General features: G+C 35.4%; 1 protein-coding gene across 1 annotated transcript in view; it reads left to right on the top strand.

Moving 5' to 3' along the window:
- Nucleotides 1-27408, top strand: part of CAAP1 (caspase activity and apoptosis inhibitor 1) — a 54212-nt gene that overhangs the window by 2367 nt on the left and 24437 nt on the right. Inside the window, exons 2-5 of the mRNA XM_024558345.3 lie at nucleotides 2628-2828; nucleotides 3836-3920; nucleotides 4416-4491; nucleotides 24212-24285. Coding sequence (XP_024414113.1) covers nucleotides 2628-2828; nucleotides 3836-3920; nucleotides 4416-4491; nucleotides 24212-24285 — 436 coding nt within the window. The remainder of the gene's footprint in view (nucleotides 1-2627; nucleotides 2829-3835; nucleotides 3921-4415; nucleotides 4492-24211; nucleotides 24286-27408) is intronic.

Here is a 27408-nt window from a genome sequence, read left to right as displayed (position 1 = left end):
CTTGCAGTCTTGAGATAGACCCTGTTTGATATATTGGTTTGGTTGTACTTGGCTGGAATTCAGTATTTTTACTTTTAATCCAATCTATATTTCTAAGTTAAAGCAGCCTTTGGGGTTTGTTTTTGTGGTAGTCTCTAGTTTTGGTATCAGGATTCTGCTAGCCTCATGGATTGTGTTAGGAATCTTTGCTTTTGTGTATGTGTATGTGTGTGTTCTACAAAAGTTTGTATCTTTTCCCCCAAGATTTGTCTCAACTTGACCATTGAACCATACAGCATACATCTGTCTGGGTCTGATAGTTTGTTTCTTTTTTTCTCTTAACTCTGTTTTCCAAATACTTTGATAATTATAGATCTACTCAGTTTTCCCACCCCTTCTAGATTCAATTTTGGATATCACCATTCTTATCTTAAGTGGTCTCTGTATCTTTAGTACTCAGTATTATGATGCTTAGACTAGTAAAGCTAAGTCGTAAACATTTACGTACAGAACTACACCCTATTTTTTTACCCTCACCATTGGACATGCTTATTAATTTTAGAAAAGGGGAATGGAGGGAGAGGCAGAGAAAGAGAAACTTAACCTAGGCAAACCCACCACCTTTCGGGTTACAGGATGACGCTCCAACCAGCTGAGCCACACTGGCCAGGACCTAAAACCTATTTTTAATGAAAAGTAAATGTATTTGTGAAGGGAAAAAAAGAAATTACATTTTAGGCTTATAGATAACTTTAAGCTCAGAATTCCCAGAGTGCTATTATATTTCTTGTATATGGAGTTCCTATTTATTTAAAACAGCTTTATAGAAATATTGTATCCCATACTTCACCCATGCCAAGTATACAGTTCATTTGTTTTGAGTATATTCACAGAATTCTGCAACCACCACATTATCATCAATTTGAAAATATTTTTATCACTCCTTCCCCCAAAAACCCCTTGTATGTACTTTTTAGCTATCCCCGCTAGACACAGCCTCACCTTGTTCCCTCTCTAGGCAACCACTAATGTATTTACTATCTCTAGAGATTTATTTATTCCCCTGTCGTGGAATTTTATATGATAGAATCGTGTGGTATGTGGTCTTTTATGACTGGCTTCTTTCACTTAGCAGGTTTGTTCAAAGTTCATCCGTGTTATAACACATATCACTACTTCTTTTTATGGCTGAATAATACCACATTTGGTTTTCCCATTTGTCACTTGGTGGGACACTTGGATTGCTTCCACCTTTTGCCTTTTATGAATAGTAGTGCTATGAACATTTGTGTACAAGTTTTGGGGCAGGAATATGCTTACATTTATATTGGATATATATCTAGGGATGGATTGCTAGGTCATACAGTAACTTCTCAAGAAACTACCAAACTGTTTTCCAGAGTGGCTATACCATTTTATATTCTTACTAGCGGTGTATGAGGGTTCTAGTTTCTCTATATTGTTACTAACATTCGGATTACTTTGCATGCCATTAGAATAAGAGTTGATCTCCTTTACTTACTCAGTCTGATAGTTTCCTTTAAAATCGGCTTTTTAAAAAACTACTTTTTAAAGAAATTCATTAGAAAATATAACAAGGGTATCTACCTAAACTGTATAGTTAGGATTTTTCAGAGAAAATGACTTTGAATTGGTATCTGAATTTGTTAATCTTGGGAGAATAGTGTATATGTTATGGGAAATAGGTGGGGCTGTTTGTTCCAGGCAGAAGAACAAACAGTGTGTACAAAAGTCCCACCGATGTAAGGTGAAGGGAGAACAGGATATATTAAATATTTGAGTAATTCACAGAAGGTCGTTGAATTTGAAATACAAAGAATGAGCATGAAGGGCCAGATAAACCATATTTCCCTAAAAGGAAGTCATTCAAAAGTTATAAATAGGAAAGATGAATATTATGTACCTTTTATTAAATCCATTCTGATAACAGTATACAAAACAAGTCGGAGAAACCTCCTTAGATGCAGCAAGTATAGTTAAGCAGCTATTGAAGTAATATAGGCAAAAGGTAATGGTACCTTGGACCAGGAGTATGGCACTAGCTTTGGAAAAACTGGATACATTTGGGAGGTAGGTAGTAAAATTGACATAAATGGTTTAAATTCCTTGGCTACTTTGGCTGTGATAAAATAATGTAACAATTTTAAAAGTGATAAGAACTCCAGGTAAGAAGTGATACATTAGTGTATAATATTTGTGATTTGTAATATTTTTGCTACTCTCCCCTTTTTTATATAAACTTAAGAATAATGGCAATATATGCATAAAACTTTTGGGTGAATGGAAAACTAGAGGAATATTCTAATTCTTCAGAAGACTAAAACTGTAGGATATCATTCAATAACATATTCATTTGTGTCCTCATTTGTGTGTTTTCATTTGTGTCCTCAGATATTATCTCTTCATTTTATATAAATTTAATGAGCGAATTGTGGTTTGGAGAGTAAGTTCAAAGAATACTGAACAATTAAATATTCTTTCCTATGGTTTTAGATACTGTATGTAAACCAAGAATTTGGAAATACTTAATGAAGAAGAATTTATTCAATGAAAATATGACATTATATACGTATTCCATATACTTTAAGTAGTAGTATTTAATGGTTCTTTCTCTCCTTTAATTTTAGGAAACCAAATATCTTTTACCAACTTTGGAGAAAGAATTATTCTTGGCAGAGAACAGTGACCTTGAAGAAGGTGGTATGGACCTGACTGTGTCATTAAAACCAGTTAGTTTCTATATATCAGACAAAAAAGAAATGCTTCAGCAGTGTTTCTGTATCATAGGAGAGAAGAAGTTACAGAAAATGCTTCCTGATGTGTTAAAGGTACTTCATTATATAGATTATCAGATTATACACATATATAGAAATACACAAAAACTTTTTAATAGCAGATTTGCTTAATGCAAATTATAATTGGATGTTTTGTTTTTTTACACTTTAAAAAAATTTTTATTTATTTGTTTTTAGAGAGAAGGGAAGGGAGGGAGAAAGAGTGGGAGAAAGTATCAATGTGTGTTTGCTTTTCATGTGGCCCCCACTGGGGACCTGGCCCACAACCCAGGCATGTGCCCTGCCTGGGAATCAAACCAGCGACCCTTTGGTTAGCAGCCCGCACTCATTCCACTGAGCTACAGCAGCCAGGGCTATATAATTGGATGTTTTTAACTAAAACAAGCTAAGGCATTTTAGAAATGACTTTGTATGTGTAGAAAATTACCAAGAAAAAAATGGCGAAATTTACTGTGCTTAGGTAAGGATTTCATTGACCTCCTGGAAATAATTCTGTTAAATGCAGGCCGTGTTAATAAATAAACTAGAGGTATAACGATTCTTTCTGGTGTTTGAAGAAATGATATACTGCTGTGTAAAAATATACAATGATGTTTGGTAGCAGATTATACTTCATTAAATTTACAAATGTTTTCATGTATTTATTTCTGAAAATTATTCAGAGAAATATGTGGTATTCTAATATTGGACAAGTTAGGCCCAAAATCATAGATCTGAGATACATAGAGCCAGGGCTTGAATATTCAAACCTTTAGAGGAATTACCTCACATGAATAGGGTGCTGTTAGGAATATCTGGGATCCTGACACACTCTAGTTTGTTTCATGATGAACATGACTATAGATTCTCATCAAGTCTTGTGATGTTCATGTGCTAGCTGGCAGTTCATCAGATTTCATCCCATGAAAGGATTTATGTGGCTTTTTAATTTGTTTTATTGTAAGATTTTGGCAACTGGACTTTTTCTGTGATTTCTGTTTTCTAATGTACATTGGCATTGTATTTCATAAATGTACTTTTTAAAATGTCATTTTCTTTAGAACTGTTCAATAGAAGAAATTAAAAAACTATGCCAAGAACAGTTAGAGCTCCTGTCTGAAAAAAGAATCTTGAAGATTCTTGAGGGTAAGAATACATGGTTCTACATTCTGAAAACTTTTTAGTTAATATTATATTCAGAATACATTCTGAGGCATTTTTTCTTACTTGACTATTACTTTAATTTCATTATTGAGTAATCATTGAAAAGTATTTTTACCTCTATTTGTACAGAGAAGTACAGTTTAGATATCAGAATAGCATTTTAAGAATAGACTTTTTGTTGTATGCATGGTTTTTCCATCTCAAGGGTATAGATAAGAGCATATTTGTATATAATAATAAAATGAAATGAAAAATGTTTAACCAGATTACTATAAAGCTAATTTTTGAAAAGCAAAGATTTCTCATAAATAATTTTTTATTTGCTGCTTTATATTCTCATTGTTTTTAGTTACCTGTAAACTATAAAGTTCTTTAATCTGCATCACGTTTAAAGACAACACTTCCTGTGTAATGATTAAAATTAAATTCCTCTGACATTTTATAAGCGTGCTTTCAGTAGTTTATTTCATTTATAAGGTGACAGTGCCATGGACTCGGATATGGAAGAGGAGGCAGATGATGGCTCTAAGGTGGCGTCTGATTTAGTCAGTCAGTAAGTTAAAACTTTTTCATTTTCATTTCAAAAAGTTTTTGTTATTTCTTTGCTGATTTGCTACCTCAAGAATGTGATTGTTTTTCTGAATATTTATATAAATTAATTCCACAGTACAGAAAAATTGGTTTAGTTACTTGTAATGATTGGTTCTTTTGGTGTATGTAAGTCTCAAGTTTATTGCTCTCAGGATCAAGTGATTTTCTTAAACTGCTACTCATATGTAGGACAAGAGCAGTGCCAACTTGAAGCAGAATCACATTTTTTATTTGGAATTTGAATATTGTACTGGTGATACCCACTATTTATTAAGTTCTTACTCTACTAGGCATTATGTTAGTAGCTTAGAACACTTTATTGCACTGAATTCTTCTGCATACTTATTAATGTTTTATTTAACAGGTATGATAATAAGGTGTTTTATTTCCTGTAGGTACATAAAATTTGACAGTAGTGATATACAATCCCTAAAGTTTTGGAATGTTGACTAATCAAGAAGCAACATGCTAAATATTTTTCTAGATTATTCTTCTCGCCGGTCCTAATTTTAGCATCTGTTGATAATTTTTGACTAAAACAATAATTTTTTTGGTAGTTGCCAAAGACTGGCTTGAATCTCTCTTGGAAAAGGTAGTAGCACAAATAAGAAGAGATTACCTGGGGCAGTAGAATAGGTAAGTAGTGCATAATTAGCCTGAAATCTTGAGGGGTTTTTTTTTAATCTCTTACAGAAAGTTATAAGGCAAGTATCACCAAATAAGGACAATTTCATTTCACGTTATAACTTCTCACCTCCAGAACTGTGAGAAATAAATTTAATTTTAATTTTTTTTAATTTACTTTTAGAGAAGGGGTAAGAAAGAGAGAAAGGGAAACATCGATGTGTGGTTGCCTCTTGTGTTCCGCATACTGGGGACCAGGCCTGCAACCCAGTCATGTGCCCTGACTGGGAATTGAACCAGCGACTCTGGTTCACAGCAACTCAGTGCACTGAACCACACCAACCAGGGCAGAAATAAAATCTCTGTTTAAGTCAGTCTGTGGCAGCCCTAGCAAACTAATTATATGTATAAATATAAACATACACACACAAACATGCATGAGTATCCTTGTGAAATTTCCCACCCAAACTTTTTATTTTGGAAAAATTCAAATTTACATGAAAGTTGAAAGGATGATCTAATGAACATCCATTTACCCTAGATTCAGCAACATTAACATTTTCCATTTTTGCTTTCTCTTTTTATATTTATGTTTTTTCCCCTTAAAGCTATTTGTATTAGTTTGATAGGACTTTCATAGCAAAATACCACAGACCAACTGTCTTAAACAACAGAGATTTACAGAGTTATAGAGGTGGCAAGTTCAAGATCAAGATACTGGAGCAGTTGCTCTCTTCTGAGGCCTCTCTTCTTGGCTTGCAGTCAGATATCTTCTTAACTGCCTCTTTACCTGGTTGTCCCTCTGTGTTTGTACATCCGTGGTATCTCTCCCTGTGCCCCAATCTCTTATAAGGACACCAGTCACATTGGATTAGAGCCTACCATAATGGCCTCATTTTAGTTTAATTACCTCTGCAAAGGCTGTGTCTCCATAACAGTCACATTCTGAGCTTCAACATATGAATTTTGCAGTGAAGAGAAACAGTTCAACCCACAAAACATTTAAAAATAAGTTGTAGATGTCATAACATTTCATGCCTAAACAGTTCAGTGTGTGCTTCCTAAAAATAAGGACAGTCTCCTACATAGCCTCAAGGCCAGCATCATTCATAAGAAAATAAACAGTAATTCAAATAATATAATCTAATATACTGCCATATAAAATTTCCCCAATTACTAAAAAAAAATTATAGTATTTTTATTTATTTTAATTAACTGGTTGATTCCAATCCAGGATCCATTTAGAATTCATGTATCCCATTTGACTAGTAATATCACAAAGCTGAGTTTAAAGAAAAGATTTAGATATAGAGGTAAAAACTTTGTAACTAGTGCAGGAACTTAGTACACATCTTAAAGGAATTAAAAAATAACGAACCAAGAGAAAGTTGGGAAAATGAAAAACAAAGGTAGATATTAAAACTAATGAAATAGAAAACAAAAACAAAAAGGGTAAATAAATCCATAGACTTGTATGGTCCTCATTTACTATGCCGGGGTTCTCTTCAGTTAATTACCTTTTACATATAACAAAGGAAAAGATGTTGCTAATACAAGGGGAAAAGTGGTTGAATAGGTTACACTCCATCCTTGGGGATTTAGCACAGACTTTAGGAAGTTACTTTAAAGATATGCAGTAAACATTTGCTGCCTCAATTCAGGGTGAGGGAGTTTTAGCAACAAGCAAATCTCAAAGCAGCCTAGGTACAATGCAGGCCTGGTTCCCCACGAGAAAACTGATCTGTGGGCCTGTTCATATGTGCTCACTTGCTCCCACAGGTTTTCCAAATTGGGCTGGGCTACATTTACCACTGCCGTGCGGATTGGTTCCTTATAAACTTGTCCTGACCTGTGTGGCTCAGTTGGTTGGTTGCCGTCCTGCAAATGAAAGGTCGCTGCCAGTTTGATACCTGGTCAGGGCACAAGCCTGGGTTGTGGGTTCAGTCACCGGTTGGGGCGCATACTAGAAGCAACTGATTAATGTTTCTCACATCAATGTTTCTCTACCTCTTTTCTTTCCTTCCTTCCTTCCTTCCCCCTCTCTAAAAATCTTTTTAAAAAGAATATATCAAGTGGAAAAAGAGACTTTGCTGATGTGATTAAATCAAGGATCTTGAGATCAGGAAATTATCCAGCATTATCCAGATGATACCAGGTATAATCACAAGAATCCTTATACGAGGGAGGTAAGAAGGACAGGCAGAAAGAGATGGCATGCTGGAAGCAGAAGTTGTTGTGATGTGCTTTGAAGATGGAGAAAGGAATCACAAACTAAGAAATGCAGGTGGCCTCTTAGAAGCTGGAAAAGACAAGGATATGTGTCCTCCCCAAGAGCCTCCAGAAGGAATGCAGCACAAGAAATTTTTGACAATATGCTACTTTGAAACTTGAAATTCATGAGTATTAATGGAACAGTTTTTATAGGAATGAGATTTAGGAACTATGAAGATATAACATCTATACTTTCTAAATACTTTCATTTTAAAAAGGGTGAGGGATGGGACTGTCACTTTAGTTCACTTTAAGTAAGCCAATGAGCAAGTTTGTAAAACAATCTACAGATACTCAAAAATCTTCAGTGTCTGTAATTTTGTAGTGTTTTAAAACTGTTAGGTATTGTGTCAAGATTGGAAAATGTTATAGATTGTGACCGTTGCTTAACAAAAATAACAATTTTAAGTAAATAAGGTCATAGGGAGGCCTGGGATTAGGGTGTTACTCATTTGTAGATGTGCTGGGAAAGCAGCTTTATTATAGCTAAAATAGCACTAAAAGTGAGAACAGGTGTTAGCTTGGCTTATAATGTGAGGTGATTATGCTCCAAGGAGTATGTTTATAATGAAGTTTAAGTCCTGAATAGTGCCATAAAAGAATCAGGATTGAAGTTTTATGTATAAAGAGTAAAAATATAAACACTATAGGGAAATCTTAGCAATATTTTAGAATTGCTCTAATAACTTTTTATGAATTTTAAATTAATATACTTTTAGTAAGTGATATTGAGGGAGATGTCAGTAGAAATGAAGCTGTATTTCCCAACAGATAATAAGCACTGTTGAGATAATATCACAGTTCTAGAAGATAAATTTAAAAATCTAGGCTCTTACAGTAAGGTACAGTGCAAAGCAGGTTCTTTGTGAATATCCTTGAGATATTTTTTCTAGTCACTCCTACTTTCTTTTTCTTTCTTCTTTTTTTTTTTTTACTCCCACTTTCTTAGCAGAGGATGGTCATGTTCTAAAATAGTATTATTCAGTTCCAATTTTGGAAGATTAACTTTTAAAAAAATAAAATATTTCTAAGTGGGTCTTAGAGATCTCAAGTAATACACAAGTGGAACTATTTTGTGTTTACGAGGATATTTAAATACCAAGTACAGTTCACAGGGAATTGTTTTGTAAAGTGAAGAATTTTTGGTAGGGATTTTTTTAAATCTCCATTTAATTACCAGTTTTATAAGTCTGAAATGTTCTTAAAATGTAAGTGGTTGAAAAGAGCAAGTTGGTGTCATTTAGAACATGCTACTTCTTACAATGTACTCATTATTATTAGTTAGAGTATACTAGATTCTAATGTATTGTAATAGGTCTATTTCTTAAATGGCCTACAAGTTATTCCACCCTTTAAAATGAGTAATTTCCTGTTTTCTGTTTATAGTCAGCTTAGGCACTTTAGAGATGATAGAGTGAAAGAAGAGCATACATAGTGTGTAAAGATAGAGGGATAAATGACTATTTTGCATTGCGATGTTTATTCTTGAAAATAGTGAGCTATTTCTCTGGCTTGAGCAGTTGTCTCGTTGAGAGGAACAATAGGAATTTTTAAAAATTACATTTCATTGATTATGTTATTAAACTTGTCCTGATTTTTTCCGCTTTGCTCCCTTCCTCCAAGCACAACCCAACCTCAGGCAATCCCTGCCCCCGTGTTCCTGTCCATAGATCATGTATGTAAGCTCTTTGGCTACTCCCTTTCCTATACTGTACTTTATATCTACATGGCTATTCTGTAACTACCTATTTGTACTTCTTTTTTTTAAAGTATATTTTATTGATTATGCTATTACAGTTGTCCCAATTTTTTTCTCCCCTTTAATCCCCTCCACGCTGCTTCCTTGGGTCCCACTTCTTTGGGACTCTCTGGGACTTCTTTGGGACTTCTTTGAGCTTCCTGGACTTCTGGAAGTCTTATTTTCTTTGCCAGACTGGGCAAGTTCTTCTTCACTATTTTTTTCAAATAAGTTTTCAATTTCTTGCACTTCTTCTTCTTCCTCTGGTACCCCTATGATACAGATGTTGGAACATTTAAAGTTGTCCCAGAGGTTTCTAAGCCTCTCCTCATGTTTTTGAATTCTTATTTCTTCATTCTGTTCTGATTGAATGTTTATGTCTTCCTTCTGGTCCAAATCATTGATTTGAGTCCCAGTTTCCCTCCCCTCACTGTTGGTTCCTGGTACATTTTCCTTTATATTACTTTTCATAGCCTTCACTTTTTCCTCTGCTTTGTGACCATACTGAACCATTTCTGTGAGCATCCTGATGACCAGTGTTTTGAACTCTGCATCTGATAGGTTGGGTATCTCCTGGTTGCTTAGTTGTTTTCCTGGAGTTTTGATCTGTTCTTTCATTTGGGCCATGCTTTTTTTTTTGTCTCAGTGGGCCTGTTACATTGTAAGGGGAGGAGCCTTAGGTATTCACCAGGGGCGGGGCAGGACCCACTTTGCTGCATTGTGGTGCTTTATGTGGGGCAGGGATCCGACAGGGAACAATGCTGCTTGCTCAGCTCTCACCCTGCTATCTGTTACTTCCCCCTCAACTCACAAGCCAGTTGTGCCCTTCTGGTGCTGAGTTGCAGGTGGGTGGGTTTGTGTACGTTCTAGGACCCTGTGAGTCTCTCCAACGAACTGTCCTGTGAGGCTGGGAGTTTATCCCACTGCCACAACCCCCACAGATTTTTACAGACAGAGGTTTTGAGGCTTTATTTCCCCGCACTGGAACCCTGCATTGTGTGGTCTGTCTCGCTCCCCAGTTGTTCCTTCTGGTTTATTCGCATGCAGATGTGGGACTACCCAGTCTTCCAGCCACTGCCTTCCTGTGCGTCCTCTCTACCACTCCTACCGGTCTGGATGAATGTTTCTTCTTTAACTCCCTGGTTGTCAGACTTCTTCTATACAGTTTGAATATCTGGCAGTTCTGTTTTTGTTTTTAATTGGTTGTTGTCCTTCTTTTGGTTGTGCAAGGAGGCAGCGTTTATGTACCTATGCCTGCATCTTGGCCAGAAGTCTAACAATTGGAATTGTGTGTATGACCACTGTTGCTGAACCCTGTCAGTGATGTGTGGTAGAGCTCCACTGCTGTTTGTTAGTTTATTAAAAGCCAGTGATTAACAGCTGCATTATTTTTCTACTGAGCTATCATGACACAGATGCTTACCACCTTTTGTTTTTAATAAGAATAAAACATCCATGTCCTTTTGGGTGGATTAGAGCTGTCCGGTGGGTTCAGCTCCACTGTCATTAAGAATTTGATCTGTTTCAATAAGTAACACATACTTGAATGTGTAAGTATAAGTAACTTTCAAATGGTTAATGGCATTCAGCCAAATGCTAAAGTCTCAGTAAGTGTCAATAAAGTGAGTTTTGGAATAAAAGAGTCCTCCCCAAACTGCTGCTATTATAGTTCAGTGGCATAAAATATTTGAATAAAATTTATAGTGCTCTGGAAAGTTGGATTAATGGATAACACAATTCTACAGTACATAATTAAATAAGCATTTTTATCAATAGATACAAAACTAGGCCTCTGGTAGACCCAAGCCCTGGGCTTGGTGGGAATGATACACTTCAGAATTTGATCTGTGATTTACCCAACTCATATAACCCACTCTGTAATTTATGTTGTTGTTTTGTACCAGTTACTTACTTGTTTGTTTAACTCTATTATGGAAATTTTCAATGTACATTGCATACCTTTCACCCACTATGTCCCTTCCTATGCCCTGTCCTTCCAAATTCTTCCAGTTTGATATCTTTGAAGCCAGTCTTGACCTAATTACTTTAAATGTTAAGCAGACGGGCACCTCTCCAGAATCTCAAGAACATTCCTTGGAATGCAACAGAGTGAGCTTCTCAGGTTTTAGATGGGATCTTCATTTGAACTGCAGTGAAGTTTCCCATGGGGGAACTTTGAGGGACTTAAGAAGCAGTGTTTTGTAACTGTCCCTATACATGCACACACAGTTTTTGTTGTTTTTATTACAGAAACCTACCTGTGATTTTGAAACTATCTATTGTCACTTTTCTGTCAGTTACTGCTTCACCCTGCTGCTTAAGCACAGGGTTAGAAGTTAGTTGGTAGTTTTCTTTTTTTTTCCTGCTATTCCCTCATCAGTGTTTTAAAAATTTTAAGATTTTCTTTTTTAAAAATATATTTTATTGATTATGCTATTACAGTTGTCCCATTTCCCCCCCTTTATTCCCCTCCACCCTGCATACCCCCTCCCACCCAGATTCCCCTCCCCGCTTTAGTTCATGTCCATGGGTCACGCATATAAGTTCTTTGACTTCTCCATTTCCTATACTATTCTTAACCTCCCCGCGTCTATTTTCTACCTACCATTTATGCTACTTATTCTCTGTACCTTTTCCCCCATCCTCCCCCTCCCCCTCCTCTACTGATAACCCTCCATGTGATCTCCATTTCTGTGATTCTGTTCCTGTTCTAGTTGTCTGCTTAGTTTGTTTTTGTTTTTGTTTTAGGTGTGGTTGTTAATAACTAAGTTTGTTGTCATATTACTGTTCATAGTTTTTATCTTCTTTTTCTTAGATAAATGCCTTTAACATTTCATATAATGAGGGCTTGGTGATGATGAACTACTTTAACTTGACCTTATCTGGGAAGCACTTTATCTTCCCTTCCATTCTAAATGAAAGCTTTGCTGGATAGAATAATCTTGGATGTAGGTCCTTGCCTTTTGTGACTTCAAATACTTCTTTCCAGCCCCTTCTTGCCTGCAAGGTCTCTTTTGAGAAATCAGCTGACAGTCTTATGGGAACTCCTTTGTAGGTAGCTGTCTCCTTTTGTCCTGCTGCTTTTAAGATTATCTCCTCTTTCATCTTGGCTAATGTAATTATGATGTGCCTTGGTGTGTTCCTCCTTGGGTCCAGCTTCTTTGGGACTCTCTGAGCTTCCTGGACTTCCTGGAAGTCTATTTCCTCTGCCAGACTGGGGAAGTTCTCCTTCATTATTTGTTCAGATAAGTTTTCAATTTCTTGCTCTTCCTCTTCTCCTTCTGGCACCCCTGTGATTCGGACGTTGGAATGTTTAAAGATGTCCTGGAGGTTCCGAAGCCTCTTCTTATTTTTTTGAATTCTTTCTTTCTTTCTTCCTTCTGGTCCACACCATTGATTTGAGTCCTGGTTTCCTTCCCATCACTGTTGGTGCCCTATACATTTTCCTTTATTTCACTTAGCATAGTCTTCATTTTTTCATCTAATTTGAGACTATATTCAACCAATTCTATGAGCATCCTGATTACCAGTGTTTTGAACTGTGCATCTGATAGGTTGGCTATCTCTTCTTTGCTTAGTTGTATTTGTTCTGGAGCTTTGATCTGTTCTTTCATTTGGGCCATTTTTTTGGTCTTGGCACACCTGTTACATAATAAGGGGTGTAGCTTTAGGTGTTCACCAGGGCGGGGTAACCCAAGTCACTGTGTTGTGGTGCTCTTTGTGGGGGAGGAGTCCAAGAGGGAACAGTGGGGCTTGCTCAGCTCTCTGCTAGTTTTCAGTCACTTCCCCCACTACCGAAAATCAAATTGGGCCCCTCTGGTGCCAATTGCTGGGTCAGTGGGCCTGTGCACACTCCAGGACCCTGCTGGTCTCTCCAACGAGCTCTTCTGTGAGGCTGAGAGTTGCACCAACCGCCTCAGCCCCCACAGGTGTTTTCATTCAGAGGTTTGCGGCTTTATTTCCCTGCACAGGAACCTTGGGTTGCTAGGCCTGTCTGGTTCCCCAGTTGTTCCTCCCGGTTTATCTCCATGGGAATGTGGGACTGCCCACTCTACAATCCACTGCCTTGTTGGGTCCACCAGCCACCACCTTGCCACAGTACTTTCCTCCCGGCTGCCCATCTCCACCCCTGGTACCAGTCTGGATGAATGTTTCTTCTTTAACTCCTTGTTTGTTGGACTTGTATACAGTTTGATTTTCTGTCAGTTCTGGTGGTTTTTTGCTTTTCAATTGTTGTTGTCCTTCTTCTGGTTTTGAGAGGAGGCACAGTGTGTCTGCTTACGCCTCCATCGTGGCCAAAAGTACCAAATTTAAGTTTTTTTTAACCACTTACATAATTCATTGTATTAATTGCCCTTTCTGTTTCATTTGAAAAATAAATTCACTAATGTTGAGTGTGCTAAACTTCTTAATGACTCTTCTCTACTCCTGTGTACTACCCCCACCATTTTAATTGCTTGCTTGCCAAGAGTCACTCATGTTTGTTTCCAATTTAGTGAAATGCAGGAACAGATAAAGTATCAATACGAAAAGGGCAGTTGATTCAAGTAGAATGCTTTGGAAAAACTCAAGGAGAAGTTGCCAAAAAGTTGTCAATTAGCTATGTGATAACAACAATAAAATTTTGGGGGACATTGTATAAATATAAAGTTTTACTTTTTTAAACTCATGTTTTTGCTATTTAAATAAGCCAAAAGTAGAAATGGCTTATATGAATAGGTTAAGACTGACCTCTTTTGCTATGGATTCATATTAAACGTAAGGCTGTGGCCTTAAATCAGAAGATTGAAAAATGAAGGTACTTTTCTGTTCTAAATGTTAATCTAAAATGCTTAAATTATACATGAAACTTTTAAAAGTGTTTCTCTGCATTAATGAAAAATTTTCAGGGTAAATGGCATTACCTATCTGAGATAAAAGGGATTTCACTGTATTTTTTTTTCCTTTTTATTATGAGACCTGTCAAGTATATAGAAAAGTAGAATAGTGTATTGAAATCCCTGTATATACCTATTGCCTAGATCTAACATTTATTACAACTTCTCATATCTTTTTCTATTTTCTTGAAGTATTGTAAAGTGAATTATAGATATCTTTTTTTTTTAGATTTTATTTATTTATTTTTAGAGAGAGGGGAAGGAAAGGAGTAGAGAGGGAGAGAAATGTCAATGTGTGGTTGCTTCTCACATGCCCCCTTCTGGGAACGTGGCCCACAAGCTAGACATGTGTCCTGATTAGGAATCGAACCAGCAACCCTTTGGTTCGAAGGCCCCTACTCAATCCACTGACCTACACCAGCCAGAGCGAATTATAGATACCTTGATTCTAAATATTTATTTTAGAATTTCCAGAAAATAAGAACATTTTCCCAGGTAGGCATTTATCTATTGTCTGTTATTAACAGCTAATTTATTGGAATGATAAATGCATATACATAGTACAAAATTTTTAAAAGTATATGGTAAAAATAAGTCTCTCTCTTTTTGCTATTCCTCATTCTCCCTTGTAAGAAACCATAGTAAACCAGTATCTTGTATATCCTTCCAGAACTATTCCATACATTTACAAATATATGTGTGTGTGCAGTTTTTCTTTTCCACAAGTGGTGGTGCACTATGCACACTGCTCTATAGCTTTTTTCACTTAATTTATTTTCCACATAATACTATGTCGTCTTCTTGGATTTTGTTCTACCTAGTACGTATAAGGCTTCCTGTGTATACCTGTATGCTAACTATTCCATTGTTGGATATAGCAAACCATAAACAGCCTGTCAGCAGGCATTTAGGTTATTTACTTTCTTTTGTTACTGCAAATCCTATAAATATGTCTTTATATAAGTAATCTTGTTCTTCTGCAATTATATGTAGCATAAATACCTAGAAGTTAATTGTTGGTTCAGATGTGTGGGCCTTTGAAATTTTGATAGGTATTGCCATACGCCCTCACATAGAGTTTGAACCAGTTCATACTCCTCCCCTTCAGATGTGGAGTACATGCTTTCGTATCCTTTAGCCAATATGATGTTACCTGGCATGTTGATTTTTGTTCATGTGATAGGTTAAAAAATAGTAGCTCATTGGAATTTTAGTTTGTATTCTATTATTTATTTATTTATTTATGTTAAATACTTTTGAGATTTTACTGTTGTTCAAGTACAGTTTTCTGCCTTTCTCCCCCAACCTCTCGCCACCACCCCAGCCCTCCCCACCTCCCTCCCCTGTTTCCACCCCCCCCATATTCTCCTATCGTGAGTGAACTTGACCATCTTTCCATTTATTGCAGAGCTATTAAATTTCTGTGAACTCTTGGTCGTTTATTTACTCTGTGTATGTATGTGGAGAACCTTGGTCTTAATTTGTTTGTGATATGAGTTACATTTATTCTTTTGCTTGTTCCTTTTTCTTTATGGCTTTTGTTTGTTTGTTTGTTAATTTTTACCTGCATAAATATTTCATGTTAACGTAGTTTAATTTTATCAGCCTGTTATGGTTTCTGGGTTTTATATCTGGAAAAGGCCTTTTCTAGTTGGAAATTATGAAGAGTATTTTTCATACTTTCTTAATACCAACTTTATGGGTTTTTTAATGTTTAAATCTTTGATTCATCTGGAATTTTTTTGCTATAACTTTTACCGTAGGGGCTCTAAGTTCCTATTTTAATTTTTATCTTGCCATATTTCCCTTTTCAACTGTCAAGGGTTCACATAGAATGTTATTTTTAGAGTTCTGATTAGACTTCAAATATTCAGTAAATTTGTTCTGTACATTTATCTTCTGTCAGCTGCTTTTACCTTTTATTTCATCTTTTTCCTCATATATACTATTAACTGTTTTTAATAAGTAGGCAAATACTTGGACATAGTTAAAAAATTGAAACAGTATAAAATTATACAAAAAGATACACAATTAGAAATGTTGATTTTCAACCTTTTCACTCCCAATTTTCTCAGGCTATTTCTTGAAGATTATACCTCTTTTGTAGTTGTTTAGGTCTGTCTTTCTATTGAAATTTTCAACTTTTAAAATAACAATTCTGTCTTGATGATTTAATAGCATATCTTAGTTTCCCCGATAAGAAAGAAGTATTTTCCCCTGGCGCATTGAGGTCAGATTCTGAGTAAAAACTCACTGTGTACTTTGAGATATACATAGCCATGTGTATCTAGGCTACGTATATGTCTACATATAGTTTTTATATATTACTACTTGGAGAGCTATTTCTGTAAGTAATAGAAAGTCTACATAAATGTAAAGAGTGAAGGTTCTAGAGTAAAACTGCCTCCATTTTTAACAGGAGAACTCCACAGCTTACTGTCTCTGTGAACTTGCAAATTACCTAACCTTCCTGGGCCTCAATTTCCTCTTCTGGAGAACGGGGGTAATATCAGTGCCTATCCCGTAGGATTGTAATGATGTGAGAAGAAGATTTAAGGTGCTTAGAATAGTACCTGTCTTACGGTAAACATTGGAAAATGTTGTATTTGCTTTGGAATTTTTGTTCTGAATCTGTTAACAGTAACTATTCCTAAAATTCCACTTTACACTGAGTATTGGGGATTTTCTCCTCATTCCTTTTATGAAAACCTAAAAAAAGTGAAATAATCCACTGTGATTTTTAATTGTTACTTATTGTGACTGCTATTTAAAAAACAATTTGTTGCTTGTAAGTATCTAATTTTTCATTTATTATAAAATGTTTAAATCAGGAGAATTAAGTACATAAAGTTTAAAGCATAAAAGGATTTTTCTCACAAATGTGATTAATTTATTGACATTACTACATAAGCTAAATTATCTTAAACATTGATGTATTATAGAGAGCTTTTAGTCTGGTAAAGGGTAAAAAATTGGTTATCTACTCCACTTATGTTTTCATGTCCTTTATATGTTGCTGTTAGGCTATAATACTTAGAGTATTCTACACAATCGGTTAAGTTTATCAGAACAGGATAAGTTTTTTAGAAAACCTTTATAAAAAGTATTCCGAGTCATTGACAACATAGTGAACTAATGCTTAGATAGGTCTCCACATTCAAAGTAGTAGGATGTTTACACCTTTAAATGTTTACAATGTAAATTCATGCTAATTTTTGAAATGTAAAAAGATTTGAAAACATAGGAACATAGGGATAGAAGAAAGAGGACTCCTTTGATTTCCTTCAGTTACTCTCATATAGAAGAGAGCCCCCCATTTAGGGGATTTCCTGTTCACAAAAAACCTGGAGTTGTAGGGGAGCAGATCATACAGTGCGTTCTTAAGACAGTCGTAGATCAGGGAAAGGTAGAATGGTAACTGATTCTTTGAATTATATTATTTGGGGATAGGAAATAGAAATAGGGGTTAAATTTTGCTATCTTTTGTTTAAGAAGGTTTCCAAGGGACACAATAGAGATGTGGATTCATTTGTTCTTTGGAAAGGCCATTTGAGAAAAAATAAGATTATTTTGCCTCATTCCATAGTGTTTGAAATTTATACTTTACCACCGTCTGATTTTATGTTGCTGAATCTGTTCTAAGCCTTTTGTTGTGCCCCAATTTAAAAAATAATGTCTAATTTAGATACAGTAAAATTCACCTTTTTTACCATACAGTTCTGCATATTTGGACAAATGGATTTATCTACCATCACAATCACAATATCGAAGAGTTCCATCACACCAGAAATTTCCCCCAGGGCTTTGTATCCCCAGCCCCTGAAAACCACTGATCTGATTTCTGTCCCCATACTTTCTTTTTTCCAGAATGTCACGTAGATGAAATAATGTAGTGCATAGGCAGTACAGTACAATACTGTTGAATCTAGCTGCTTTCACTTAGCATGAAAGCATTTGAGATTCATTCATTTTGTTGTGTGTATCACTGGTTCCTTTGTCTTTATTGCTGAGCACATAGTATTTCATTGTGTGGATAAACTTAGTTTGTTTATCTGTCCCCCACTTGAGGTAATCCGGGAGCAGAATAATGACTCTGCAAAGATGTTTACCCTCTAATCTTTAGAAACCAAGAATCTGTTGCTTAATGTATCAAAAGGAGTTTTGAAGATTTGGTTAAGGTTAAGGACTTTGAGATGGTAGGATTATCCTGGGTAATCCAGATTATCCCAGTCTAATCACATGATTCTTAAATTTGGGAGAGGAAGACAGAGGAGAGTAGGTCAGAGAGGTGACGTGAAAAGGCCTTAACTGGAAGCTGGGAAAGATTCATGGTTTACATTCGGCAAAAAAACAAAACAAATCAAAAACAAAACAGCAACATTGATCCTACAACCTCGAGGAACTTAATTCTGCCATCGTACTGAATGACCAGGAAGTGCATTCTCCTCCAAGCCTCCAGAAAGAACTGCGTCCTACAGGCACTTTGATTTTAGTCTGTTACACCCATGCCAGGTTTATGGCCTACAGAACTGTAATATACTACATTTATGTTGTTGTTTTAAACTGCCAAGTTCGTAGTAATTTGTTTTGGCAGCAATAGAAAACTAATGAAGGGACGTTTGAGTTGTTTACAGTTTAGGGTAATTTCACATAAAGCCACTATAAATATTCAGGTAGAAGTTTTTGTATAAACATAAGTTTTCCATTTTCCTTGGCCAAGTACCTATGGGGTCACTGGGTCATGTCTGTATCCTTCCTGATACTATGTATGAGAGGTCTATTTGCCAGTGGTTTTGATTTAAGTAGTCTAATAGTTATGTAGTTCTGGTTTTAATCTGCTTTTCCTTATAACTAATGATATTGAGCATGTGTTGATTTTTTTTTTTTTAAGAGAGGGAGAAGGCGTGGGGGAAGAAAGGGAGAGAAACACCAATGTGCAAGGCAAACGTTAACTGATTGCCTCTGGCACACCCCCACCCGGAGACCTGGCCTGCAACCCCGGCATGTGCCTTCTTGATTGGGAATCAAACTGGGGACCTTTCAGTTTGCAAGATGACATTCTACCCACTGAGCCACACCAGTATTGTGTTTATTTGCCACCTGTATGTCTCCTTTGATTAAGTGACTATTAATTTTTTAACAAATTTTGAAAATTGAATTCTTTGTTTTATTAATGTGATTTGGGAGTTCTTTATATATTCTGGATACAAATCCTTTATCAGATATGTGACTTGCACATATTTTATTTCCCAGTCTGTGATGTATCTTTTATTTTTTCACCATCACTTTAGAAGAGCAGATGTTTTTAATTTTGATGAAATATAACTTATCCATCATTTTCTTATTATAGATAATGCTTTTGGTGGAATCTTTGCTTAACCCAAGGTCACAAAGGTTTTTTTTCCTTCCAAAAGTTTTCTGTGTTTACATTTTTTTAGGTCTGTGGGGTTTTTTTTTAATCTTTTATTTTTATTTTTTTAAATCTTCATCCAAGGATCTGTCCCTTGATTTTTAGAGAGAGAGGAAGGGGAGAGAGAAAGAAAGAGAGAGAGAGGTATCCATGTGAGGGAGAAACATCAATTGGTTGCCTCCCCTATGCACCCTGACTGGGGATCAAAAGTGCAAATTAAGTATGTGCACTGACTGGGAATCGAACCCATGACCTTTTGGTGTAGTGGATGATGCTCCAACTGACTGAGCCACACCAGCCAAAGCTGTGAATATTTTGAATTAACATTTGTATATAGTGCAAACTGTGGATTGAAAATTATATCTGTATATATATCCAATTATACCAGCATCATTTGTTCAATTCTACTAAATTGCCTTTGCAACTTTGTTCAAAAACTGTTTCCTATATATGTATGTGTCTATTTCTGTACTTTATTGTGTTCCAGAATTCTATTCTATTAATTGATGCTTATTCTTTCTCCAATATTACAGTAATTTTATAGCCTTGAAATCTGTTAATGTGCATCCTTCAATTTTGTTGTTCTTTTTCTGAATTGTTTTGGCTACTCCAGTTTCTTTGCCTGTCTCTTAATTTTTAATAGGAGTAAACTCATGGGATGGTAGGTGGCTTCATTCAGGCTCTATTTTTACTCCCAGGAGAGTGAAGATAATCAGTTAATATCTTTTGTTATGCCAGTTAACCTGTTCTCTCAGCTGACTAGCTATTGTAAAATGGGAAGAATCTGGCTGGTTTGGTCCTCTTTATCCTTCTGTTGAGGTATCCTCCCAGTATTTTTCAATTAGACAAGAAATTGACTTTCTTTTTCTGTTTATAAATATATTTGAAGCCTTTAGTAATTCACATGGTTGTTCTTTAAGATCTGCAGGTCTCCTCAGTGTATTACTTCGATTTAAAAAAAAATTCATTGAGTCATAGAAAGGATCAAGAGTGGAAATGTATTTGGAGTAAAAGAAAGAAATTTGGACTGATACTGGTTTGAGCACTTAAATCCCAGCGATAGGTATTGGACTCACAATTTAAGTCCAGGATTGTAAATTAAACTACTTTTAAAAGGAGCATTGCAGATAGGAGAAGGCAATTGGAAAAATAAAAATAATGAGCTTTTTTTTCTTAATGGAAAGAGGTATAATAAAAACCATTGTAAGAGTCTTAATCCAAACCAGATTTATTAGTGTTCTCTCTTCCTTCCCCCCTTTCTTTCTCTTTCTTCTCTCTTCCCAGTTGTTATAAGATTCTTATGGATTAAACTATTTAACAGAAATATTTAAATATATATTTTTTTAGTTTTCCTGACAGTGACACCTAGTTTGTTTTATTATCTGGGGCTGATTTTTTTTAAATTTTCATAAAACTAGAAATAAAAAGATTTCCTATGTACATGTAGTCTTCTTGTAGTTTAAGACATTTCCTTTCATATAATGAGAATGGTTTGTGCTATATCAATGTAACTAGGCAGCCAAGGAAAGTGGTCTAGAATGTGCATGTGTGAACAATGATGACTTCACTGTACTAGTCAGTGGGGGAGAAGATGCCATTGAGTGAGCATGTGTACTGTGTGGCTGTCACATTCAGAATGACTGAGTTGAGCAATGAATCTGCATCAAAATTTGTGTTAAGCTTGAACAGTCTCCATGGAAACTATTTGGATGATTCAGAAGGCTGCAGTTAGGGGCTACTGGTGATTGGCAGCTTCATGACAATGCATCCACTCATGCATCACATCTCCTACAGAGTTTTTTGGCAAAACATCAAATCACCCAGGTGACTCAGCCCCCATACAGCCCAGATTTGGTGCCCTGTGACTTCAGGCTTTTCCAAAAAACTAAAATCACCTTTGAAAGGGAAGAGATTTCAGACCATCAGTGAGATTTAGGAAAATAGAATGGGGCAGCCGATGGCAATTTGGAGAACTGTGTTAGGTCTCAAGGTGCCTACTTTGCAGGGGACTGAGGCATCATTGTCCTATGTACAATGTTTCTTATATCTTGTATCTTCTTCAAGAAATGTCTCCATTTTTCCTATTAAATGGTTGGATACCTTCTGGATGTGTGTGTGTGTGTGTGTATCTTGCCTTTCATGTTCTTGGGTGAAGATCTTTAAATTGTATTAGAGAACTCTGAATGTAGCAATGATGATTTTAGTTTAAAAGTCTATATCTTGGAAAAATAGCTAGATTTTAAAATTTCAAACGATTTTCTGAAATTTTTTTCAACTTCAGATAGTACTGATGTAAGATTATCTGCTTTTTCACTTTTCAGACACAAGGTGGTGTGCTATACCTACAGTCTGAAACTCTTTTGATGACTTTCTCCAATAGCCTGATAAAACCCAATTTAAGATAAAACAGAATGTTATAAAGGTTTACTTTGGTCACTAATACACATTTTTTTATGAAAGCAGATAGTTTTTTTTTAGAGGAATCCAGTTTTATTTGAAGGGACTCTGAGGGACTTTGACAAAGAAAATAAAATAATGCATTTTACTGCATTACTATGAACGGGTTTTGTTTGAAATAATTTGTCTTATTAAAATGTCACAAGAATAAGAGTAGTACAAGAAACTTCCATATACCCTTTACCTAGATTTACCTATCATTAGTATTTTATTCTATTTGCACACCCCTGTGTGTGTGTATTTCAAACATCTGAGGCTAAGTTACATACATCAAGACACTTTACCACTCAGTATTACATTGTGCTTTTCCTATGCATGGCGGTGTTCTATTTTATACAACCACAATACAACGTAACTTCAGTAATTTAACATTGATACAATACTTTCATCCAGTCTCCCATTGGTATTTTGACTTAGTAAAGTCCTTTACACTGTTTTCCCCCTTCCAGTTCAGTACTCTCAAGTCAAATCGAACATTTAATTGTCATGGCTCCTTTAACCTGGAATATTTCCGCAGCCTCTCTTTGTCTTTTATAACATTGACATTTAACTCCTCTCTCCCTTTTTAATAAAACATTACTCATTGCCATTTGGGGTTTTTCTGATGATATAACCTCATGATATAGGTTGTACATTCTCACTAGAATATTGTATGGGTGATGTGTCTTTCTTAGGGTATGTCATATGCTCGTGGTCCTTTTTTAATGGTGATGTTACGTTACATTTTTGTTCAAAACATTTTTTGTAAATTTAGTTGTATATGTTTAGAAAAAGAATTCAGTGTCCATTGAGGAGGTATAAGAGCAAACATTTTCTCTTAAAGAAAGATACTTAGATTAGTGCTACTAAGTAGGTTAAAATCTAATTTGACTGTAAGGCTTGAGGTAGCACGTTTTAACTTATTCTTTGGAAAGTTCTTAATGTAGTATATTGGCATTCACTCTGCCCTGGATTGACAAGAAATGTTGTTGGTACCCTCCTTGGGATCTGCCAGTCACTCCAGTGGAAGAAAAATATTCGAGTAGATGGCATTAGACAGAAAGAAAGACGCAGTGCAGAGCTATCTCAATTATAAGTCTCTTAGACATTATAGTTAATACCAAATTTAGATTATTTTGTAACATCTATTCGAGTTCATGCTTGTATTAGTAGGCATGTATTAGTAGAGCTTTAATATAGAACAAACATGTAGGTTCCAAATATGTTAACTGGAAATAATATTGTAAACTTCTCAATGAAATGATTATGTCTTCATTTTTTGGTTATTAAGGAATCTTTATTAAGTAGAGAGAGAGTTTTGTGAGCCCTGAGCAGTATGGCTCAGTAGGTTGAGTGTCATCCCAGAAAGTGAAAGGTTGCAGGTTCGATTCCCACTCAGCGCGTATGTGTGGGTTGCGGGACCAGTCCCTGGTTGCTTAGGGTGCATGAAAGAGGCAAACAATTGATGTTTCACTTGCTCATTGATGTTTCTCTCCCTCTCTCCCTCCCTCCCTTCCCCACTCTAAAAATAAATAAATAAAATCTTTTTTAAAAAAGAAATAGTTTTGCGAGCAGGGAAATTTCCTAAATACTCTCAGTATGCTAATTTTAAGATATGTATGTATAAAAATTCTCAGAAGGTAATGGATATTTATTTTAAAGAAAACAATCATTTTGAGTATTTGAAATTAATTAAGTTGACTATTGCTGAAAACTACTTGTAGTGTCAATATTAAGATGGTATAATGCCCTCTCAGAAAGAACATTAGTTCAGTTTGCAGCCCTGTTGCAGAACATGGTAAGTCAAAACTTTTTTAGCGCATGATCTTGAAGTTAATCTATTTGCTTTGATTGTATATGCATATGAGGTATAAGATATTTATTTGGCCAAGTACTGTAGACATCAAAGCATTTGAGATACAAAATTAGATGAATGTAAAATAGTTTGCAAAATAGCCATTAAATTTAATAGTTGAAATTGAAAAATTATTGGGTTTATCTGTGATTTCTCCCATTAGCTACTATGAAGGATATTGGAAGGGAGAAAAAAGTACCTCCATATTTTTTTCAGGTTTGCCCCTTGGTTTTACAAAGAAGTATACTGCCTACATTGGTACTAGTTTATAGCTGCTTGCCTACATTGGTACTAGTTTATAGCTGCTGTTTCTGACACTTGTGTAAAGGTTTCTGAGTTTCCGGAGTGCACTAAATGGTACCCTGGGGGCTTAGAAGAATTCAGTGTGTCTTTCCAAGTGTCTTAACTTAATTCTTGGATATTACCTAATTGAATGTCATTTTAAAAATTATTTTTATTTTTATTCCTCAGACAAGATATCTGTATAGATTCTACTTCATCCCTGAGAGAGAACAAGCAACCCGAAGGTTTGGAACTAAAACAAGGTATGAATCAAGAACTTAATTTTTATGTAACATTTACCTGAAGATTATAAGCATTTACCAATAGTAAATTTTCACAGTGTTTCAGCTTACCCTCATTTTACAGATAGGAGAAAGAAAAATTGATTTTACCCAAGATCAAAGGAGTAAAGGTTACATCCTGTATTTGATGAGTCCTTTGGCCACGGGAGTAGTTCTGCCTCAGTGATGTGTGGTTACAGGTGCCATCAGAAAGTTGTCATCTTAGTTTTAATTTGGAATCTTTATTAAATATCCTTAGCTGTAAGATATTAGAGATCTGTTAACTGGGTAGCTTTGGGTTGTATGTGGAAAAAAATAAGTCTTATGAGATAACTTTCTTTTTTTTCTGTTGCAGAGATGTTTTATCCTTGTTTACTTCCTTATTTATTGTTTTCTATAAATGAGTGTTTAGCTTTGCCAGTTACCAGCAGTGGCAGTTTGTGATTTATTCAAGCCAAGTAAATCAATAGAGCTAATTTTTTAGATGTATTTTTTGTTTGTTTCCACATCCTAGTTGAGGAAGTTGAAAGTAAAATAAATTTTTATTAGTTGCTCAAGAAACACATTTTTCCTTTTTCCTGCTGAAATTATTACAGAGCAGTGATAACCTGTTGCAGCCAAGAGATTTGTTATTATATACGTAACTAATCTTTGATAACTTAGAATAGTTTCTCTAAGACTTGAGTTATAGAAACTTATTTGGCAGAGAGAAGCGGGTTATCAGTTTATTTAGGCAGAATTTTTTTTAACTGGTCTATGTTACTAATGCTTAATTAACAAAATGAAAAAAAGTTAAACAATTTTGTGCTTTATCCAGTGTATACATAGAGAGAACAAAGTCTAGATATTCTGTAATTCTAACTTATATACTGTTGGGTTTATAAATATTTCTGATCCTCTTGAGAATTCCAGTGATTTCAGAAGTTCTGTTTTGTTAGCCTCCTATCCGGCCAGATAAAGTTACGTCTTTGTATTTGTACTATTTCAGAGCACCCTCCACAGACAGAAACTCTGATTTGTAGTTTTCATTTACATTGATTTGTCATATATGGACAATACTAAGCACACATCATTTTTATAAAATGTAGTCCTAGTCTTATAGCTCTTGTATCATGTGTATAAATAACTGGACAACGTTGCTGTTGTTTCTGCCTTTGTTTTCATTCTTTGCATGAAATGAGCAAGCTGTGTAGATCACACCATTAGAACATCTGTGGAGAGAAGAATGTTAGGTAAAGGACAGAAAAAAGCTAGAATGGACAGGCTGATTCTAGTTCCTAGGGAAAAAGGAGTGGAGACCTCATTGTACAAAGTTGCCAGTGCTGCCCTATAAAGGAAGATCTTTTCTGCTCCCACGTTCAGGCACCTGGAGCTCTTTAGAACTCCCTTCCCAGTGTCAGCAGCCTGTTTCGCTTTGATTTTTCTTATGGTAACTTAAGTCATTTGAAAACCAACCATAGAGGCAAAGACGGTGAGAAAAACGACTAAGAGTAGCCAGATACCACAAAGCTTTTATACGTAGGAGGTTTTATAGACCACCTTTAGGTTCTCACCTAGGCATCAGAACGGTCAAAAACACACTGTCATCAGTAAGTGACGGTAAGCAGAGGTGAGAAAACATAAGCACAGCAGTACCCTTGTGCAATACAGTTCCAGTTGTGAGTAACTGTGTAGAAAATAGTTAAATTGAGTTTCAACTCTTTTTTTAAAGAAAACGGGGAATTAAGTAAAGTCTTTTAGAAAAATGTCTATGAAAATGGTTAAAATATAAAATGTTTTATTGCATAATGTGATAAACATAAATTACCTAGACTATTCAATTATGTAGAACATGTTCCAGATAAATATTTGTATAGTTGAAATATGAACCAGCTAGCAAATAACTTGCTTGGAAATAGGAATTCTGGTAGGCTCAATAAAAATTACTGCCTTTTGCTCTGGCTGGTGTGGCTCAGTGGATTTGAGTGCCAGTCTGCGAACCTAAAGGTCACCAGGTCGATTCCCAGTCAGGACACATGCCTGGCTTGCAGACCAAGTCCCCACTTTGGGGTGCGCTAGAGGCAACCTATCAGTGTTTCTGTCCCTCTCTTTCTCCCTCCCTTCCTCTCTCTAAAAATAAATAAAATCTTTAAAAAAAAAGACTATTGCCTTTTTTCTAAATGAATTAAAATGGCCTATTCTTAATATGCAAAACTTTCAAAATTTATTTAATATTTTCTTTTTCTTTCTTTTTTTTTTTTTTTGCATAGCAAGCTATTCTTGCTCTTAGTGAGGCCCATAAAGAATATAATGCTCCTTGTGAATGCATTGTCATTTTATTTAATGGCTTGGTTGTTTAAGAAAATTCACTGAAGCTTACTTAGTAAAGTAACCCTTTGTTCAGTAGACCAAAGTATAAAGCAGCATTAAATTTTATCTGCTCTTTCAGAATAAAATAAATCTTACTGTGGGACCTATTAATGGTATATGATGCTGACAGGTTATTTAAATTACATTTTCAGTTTTTTTATTTTCTAAAACACTCAAATATTGATAAATATTAACCATGAGTTAATTGAATTTGGCATTTCTTTGTTTAGTACTGGTTTAACTTATCTTGTTGATAGTAAATAACATTAATGAAACTGGTTGTGCTGAAGATGAGTATCAGATTGTATACTAACTTCTATCACACTTTAAAAATGGATTAATACCTGAAGATTTACCTTGTTATGCAAATGTTATTTAAATGTAAATATAATCTACTGGTTGGTTGGTTGATTGGTCCTGTAGTAAAACAGAAATTCTTCTGTTGGGGTTATTTTCCTGAGTTGTTCATTTTTAGCAAGGGAACAGTTGTAGAATAAACACCAGGTGTCGCTTTGCTCTTCATCTTAGCACAGCTGTGTGTGCACGTGCACATGCACTTATGCAGGCTGGATATCTTGTGTTAATTTGTAGATGGTTTGAAGGCTTGTATTGTTGAAAAGATTTAGCTCAACTTTTATTTATTTCTTTTTTAATTGTATTTTTCCATTGCCATTTATTCTCCTTATACCTCCCTTGCCCCCAAATAGTCCATGTCCCTGAGTCCTTTTTCGTTTTTGTTTAATCCTTCCATGCCCT

This window comes from Desmodus rotundus, chromosome 1 (assembly GCF_022682495.2).
Source record: "Desmodus rotundus isolate HL8 chromosome 1, HLdesRot8A.1, whole genome shotgun sequence".
NCBI classification, from domain to species: Eukaryota; Metazoa; Chordata; class Mammalia; order Chiroptera; family Phyllostomidae; genus Desmodus; species Desmodus rotundus.
The sequence above is the reverse complement of the archived record's forward strand: the minus strand, read 5'-3'. Positions and strand labels throughout refer to the sequence as shown.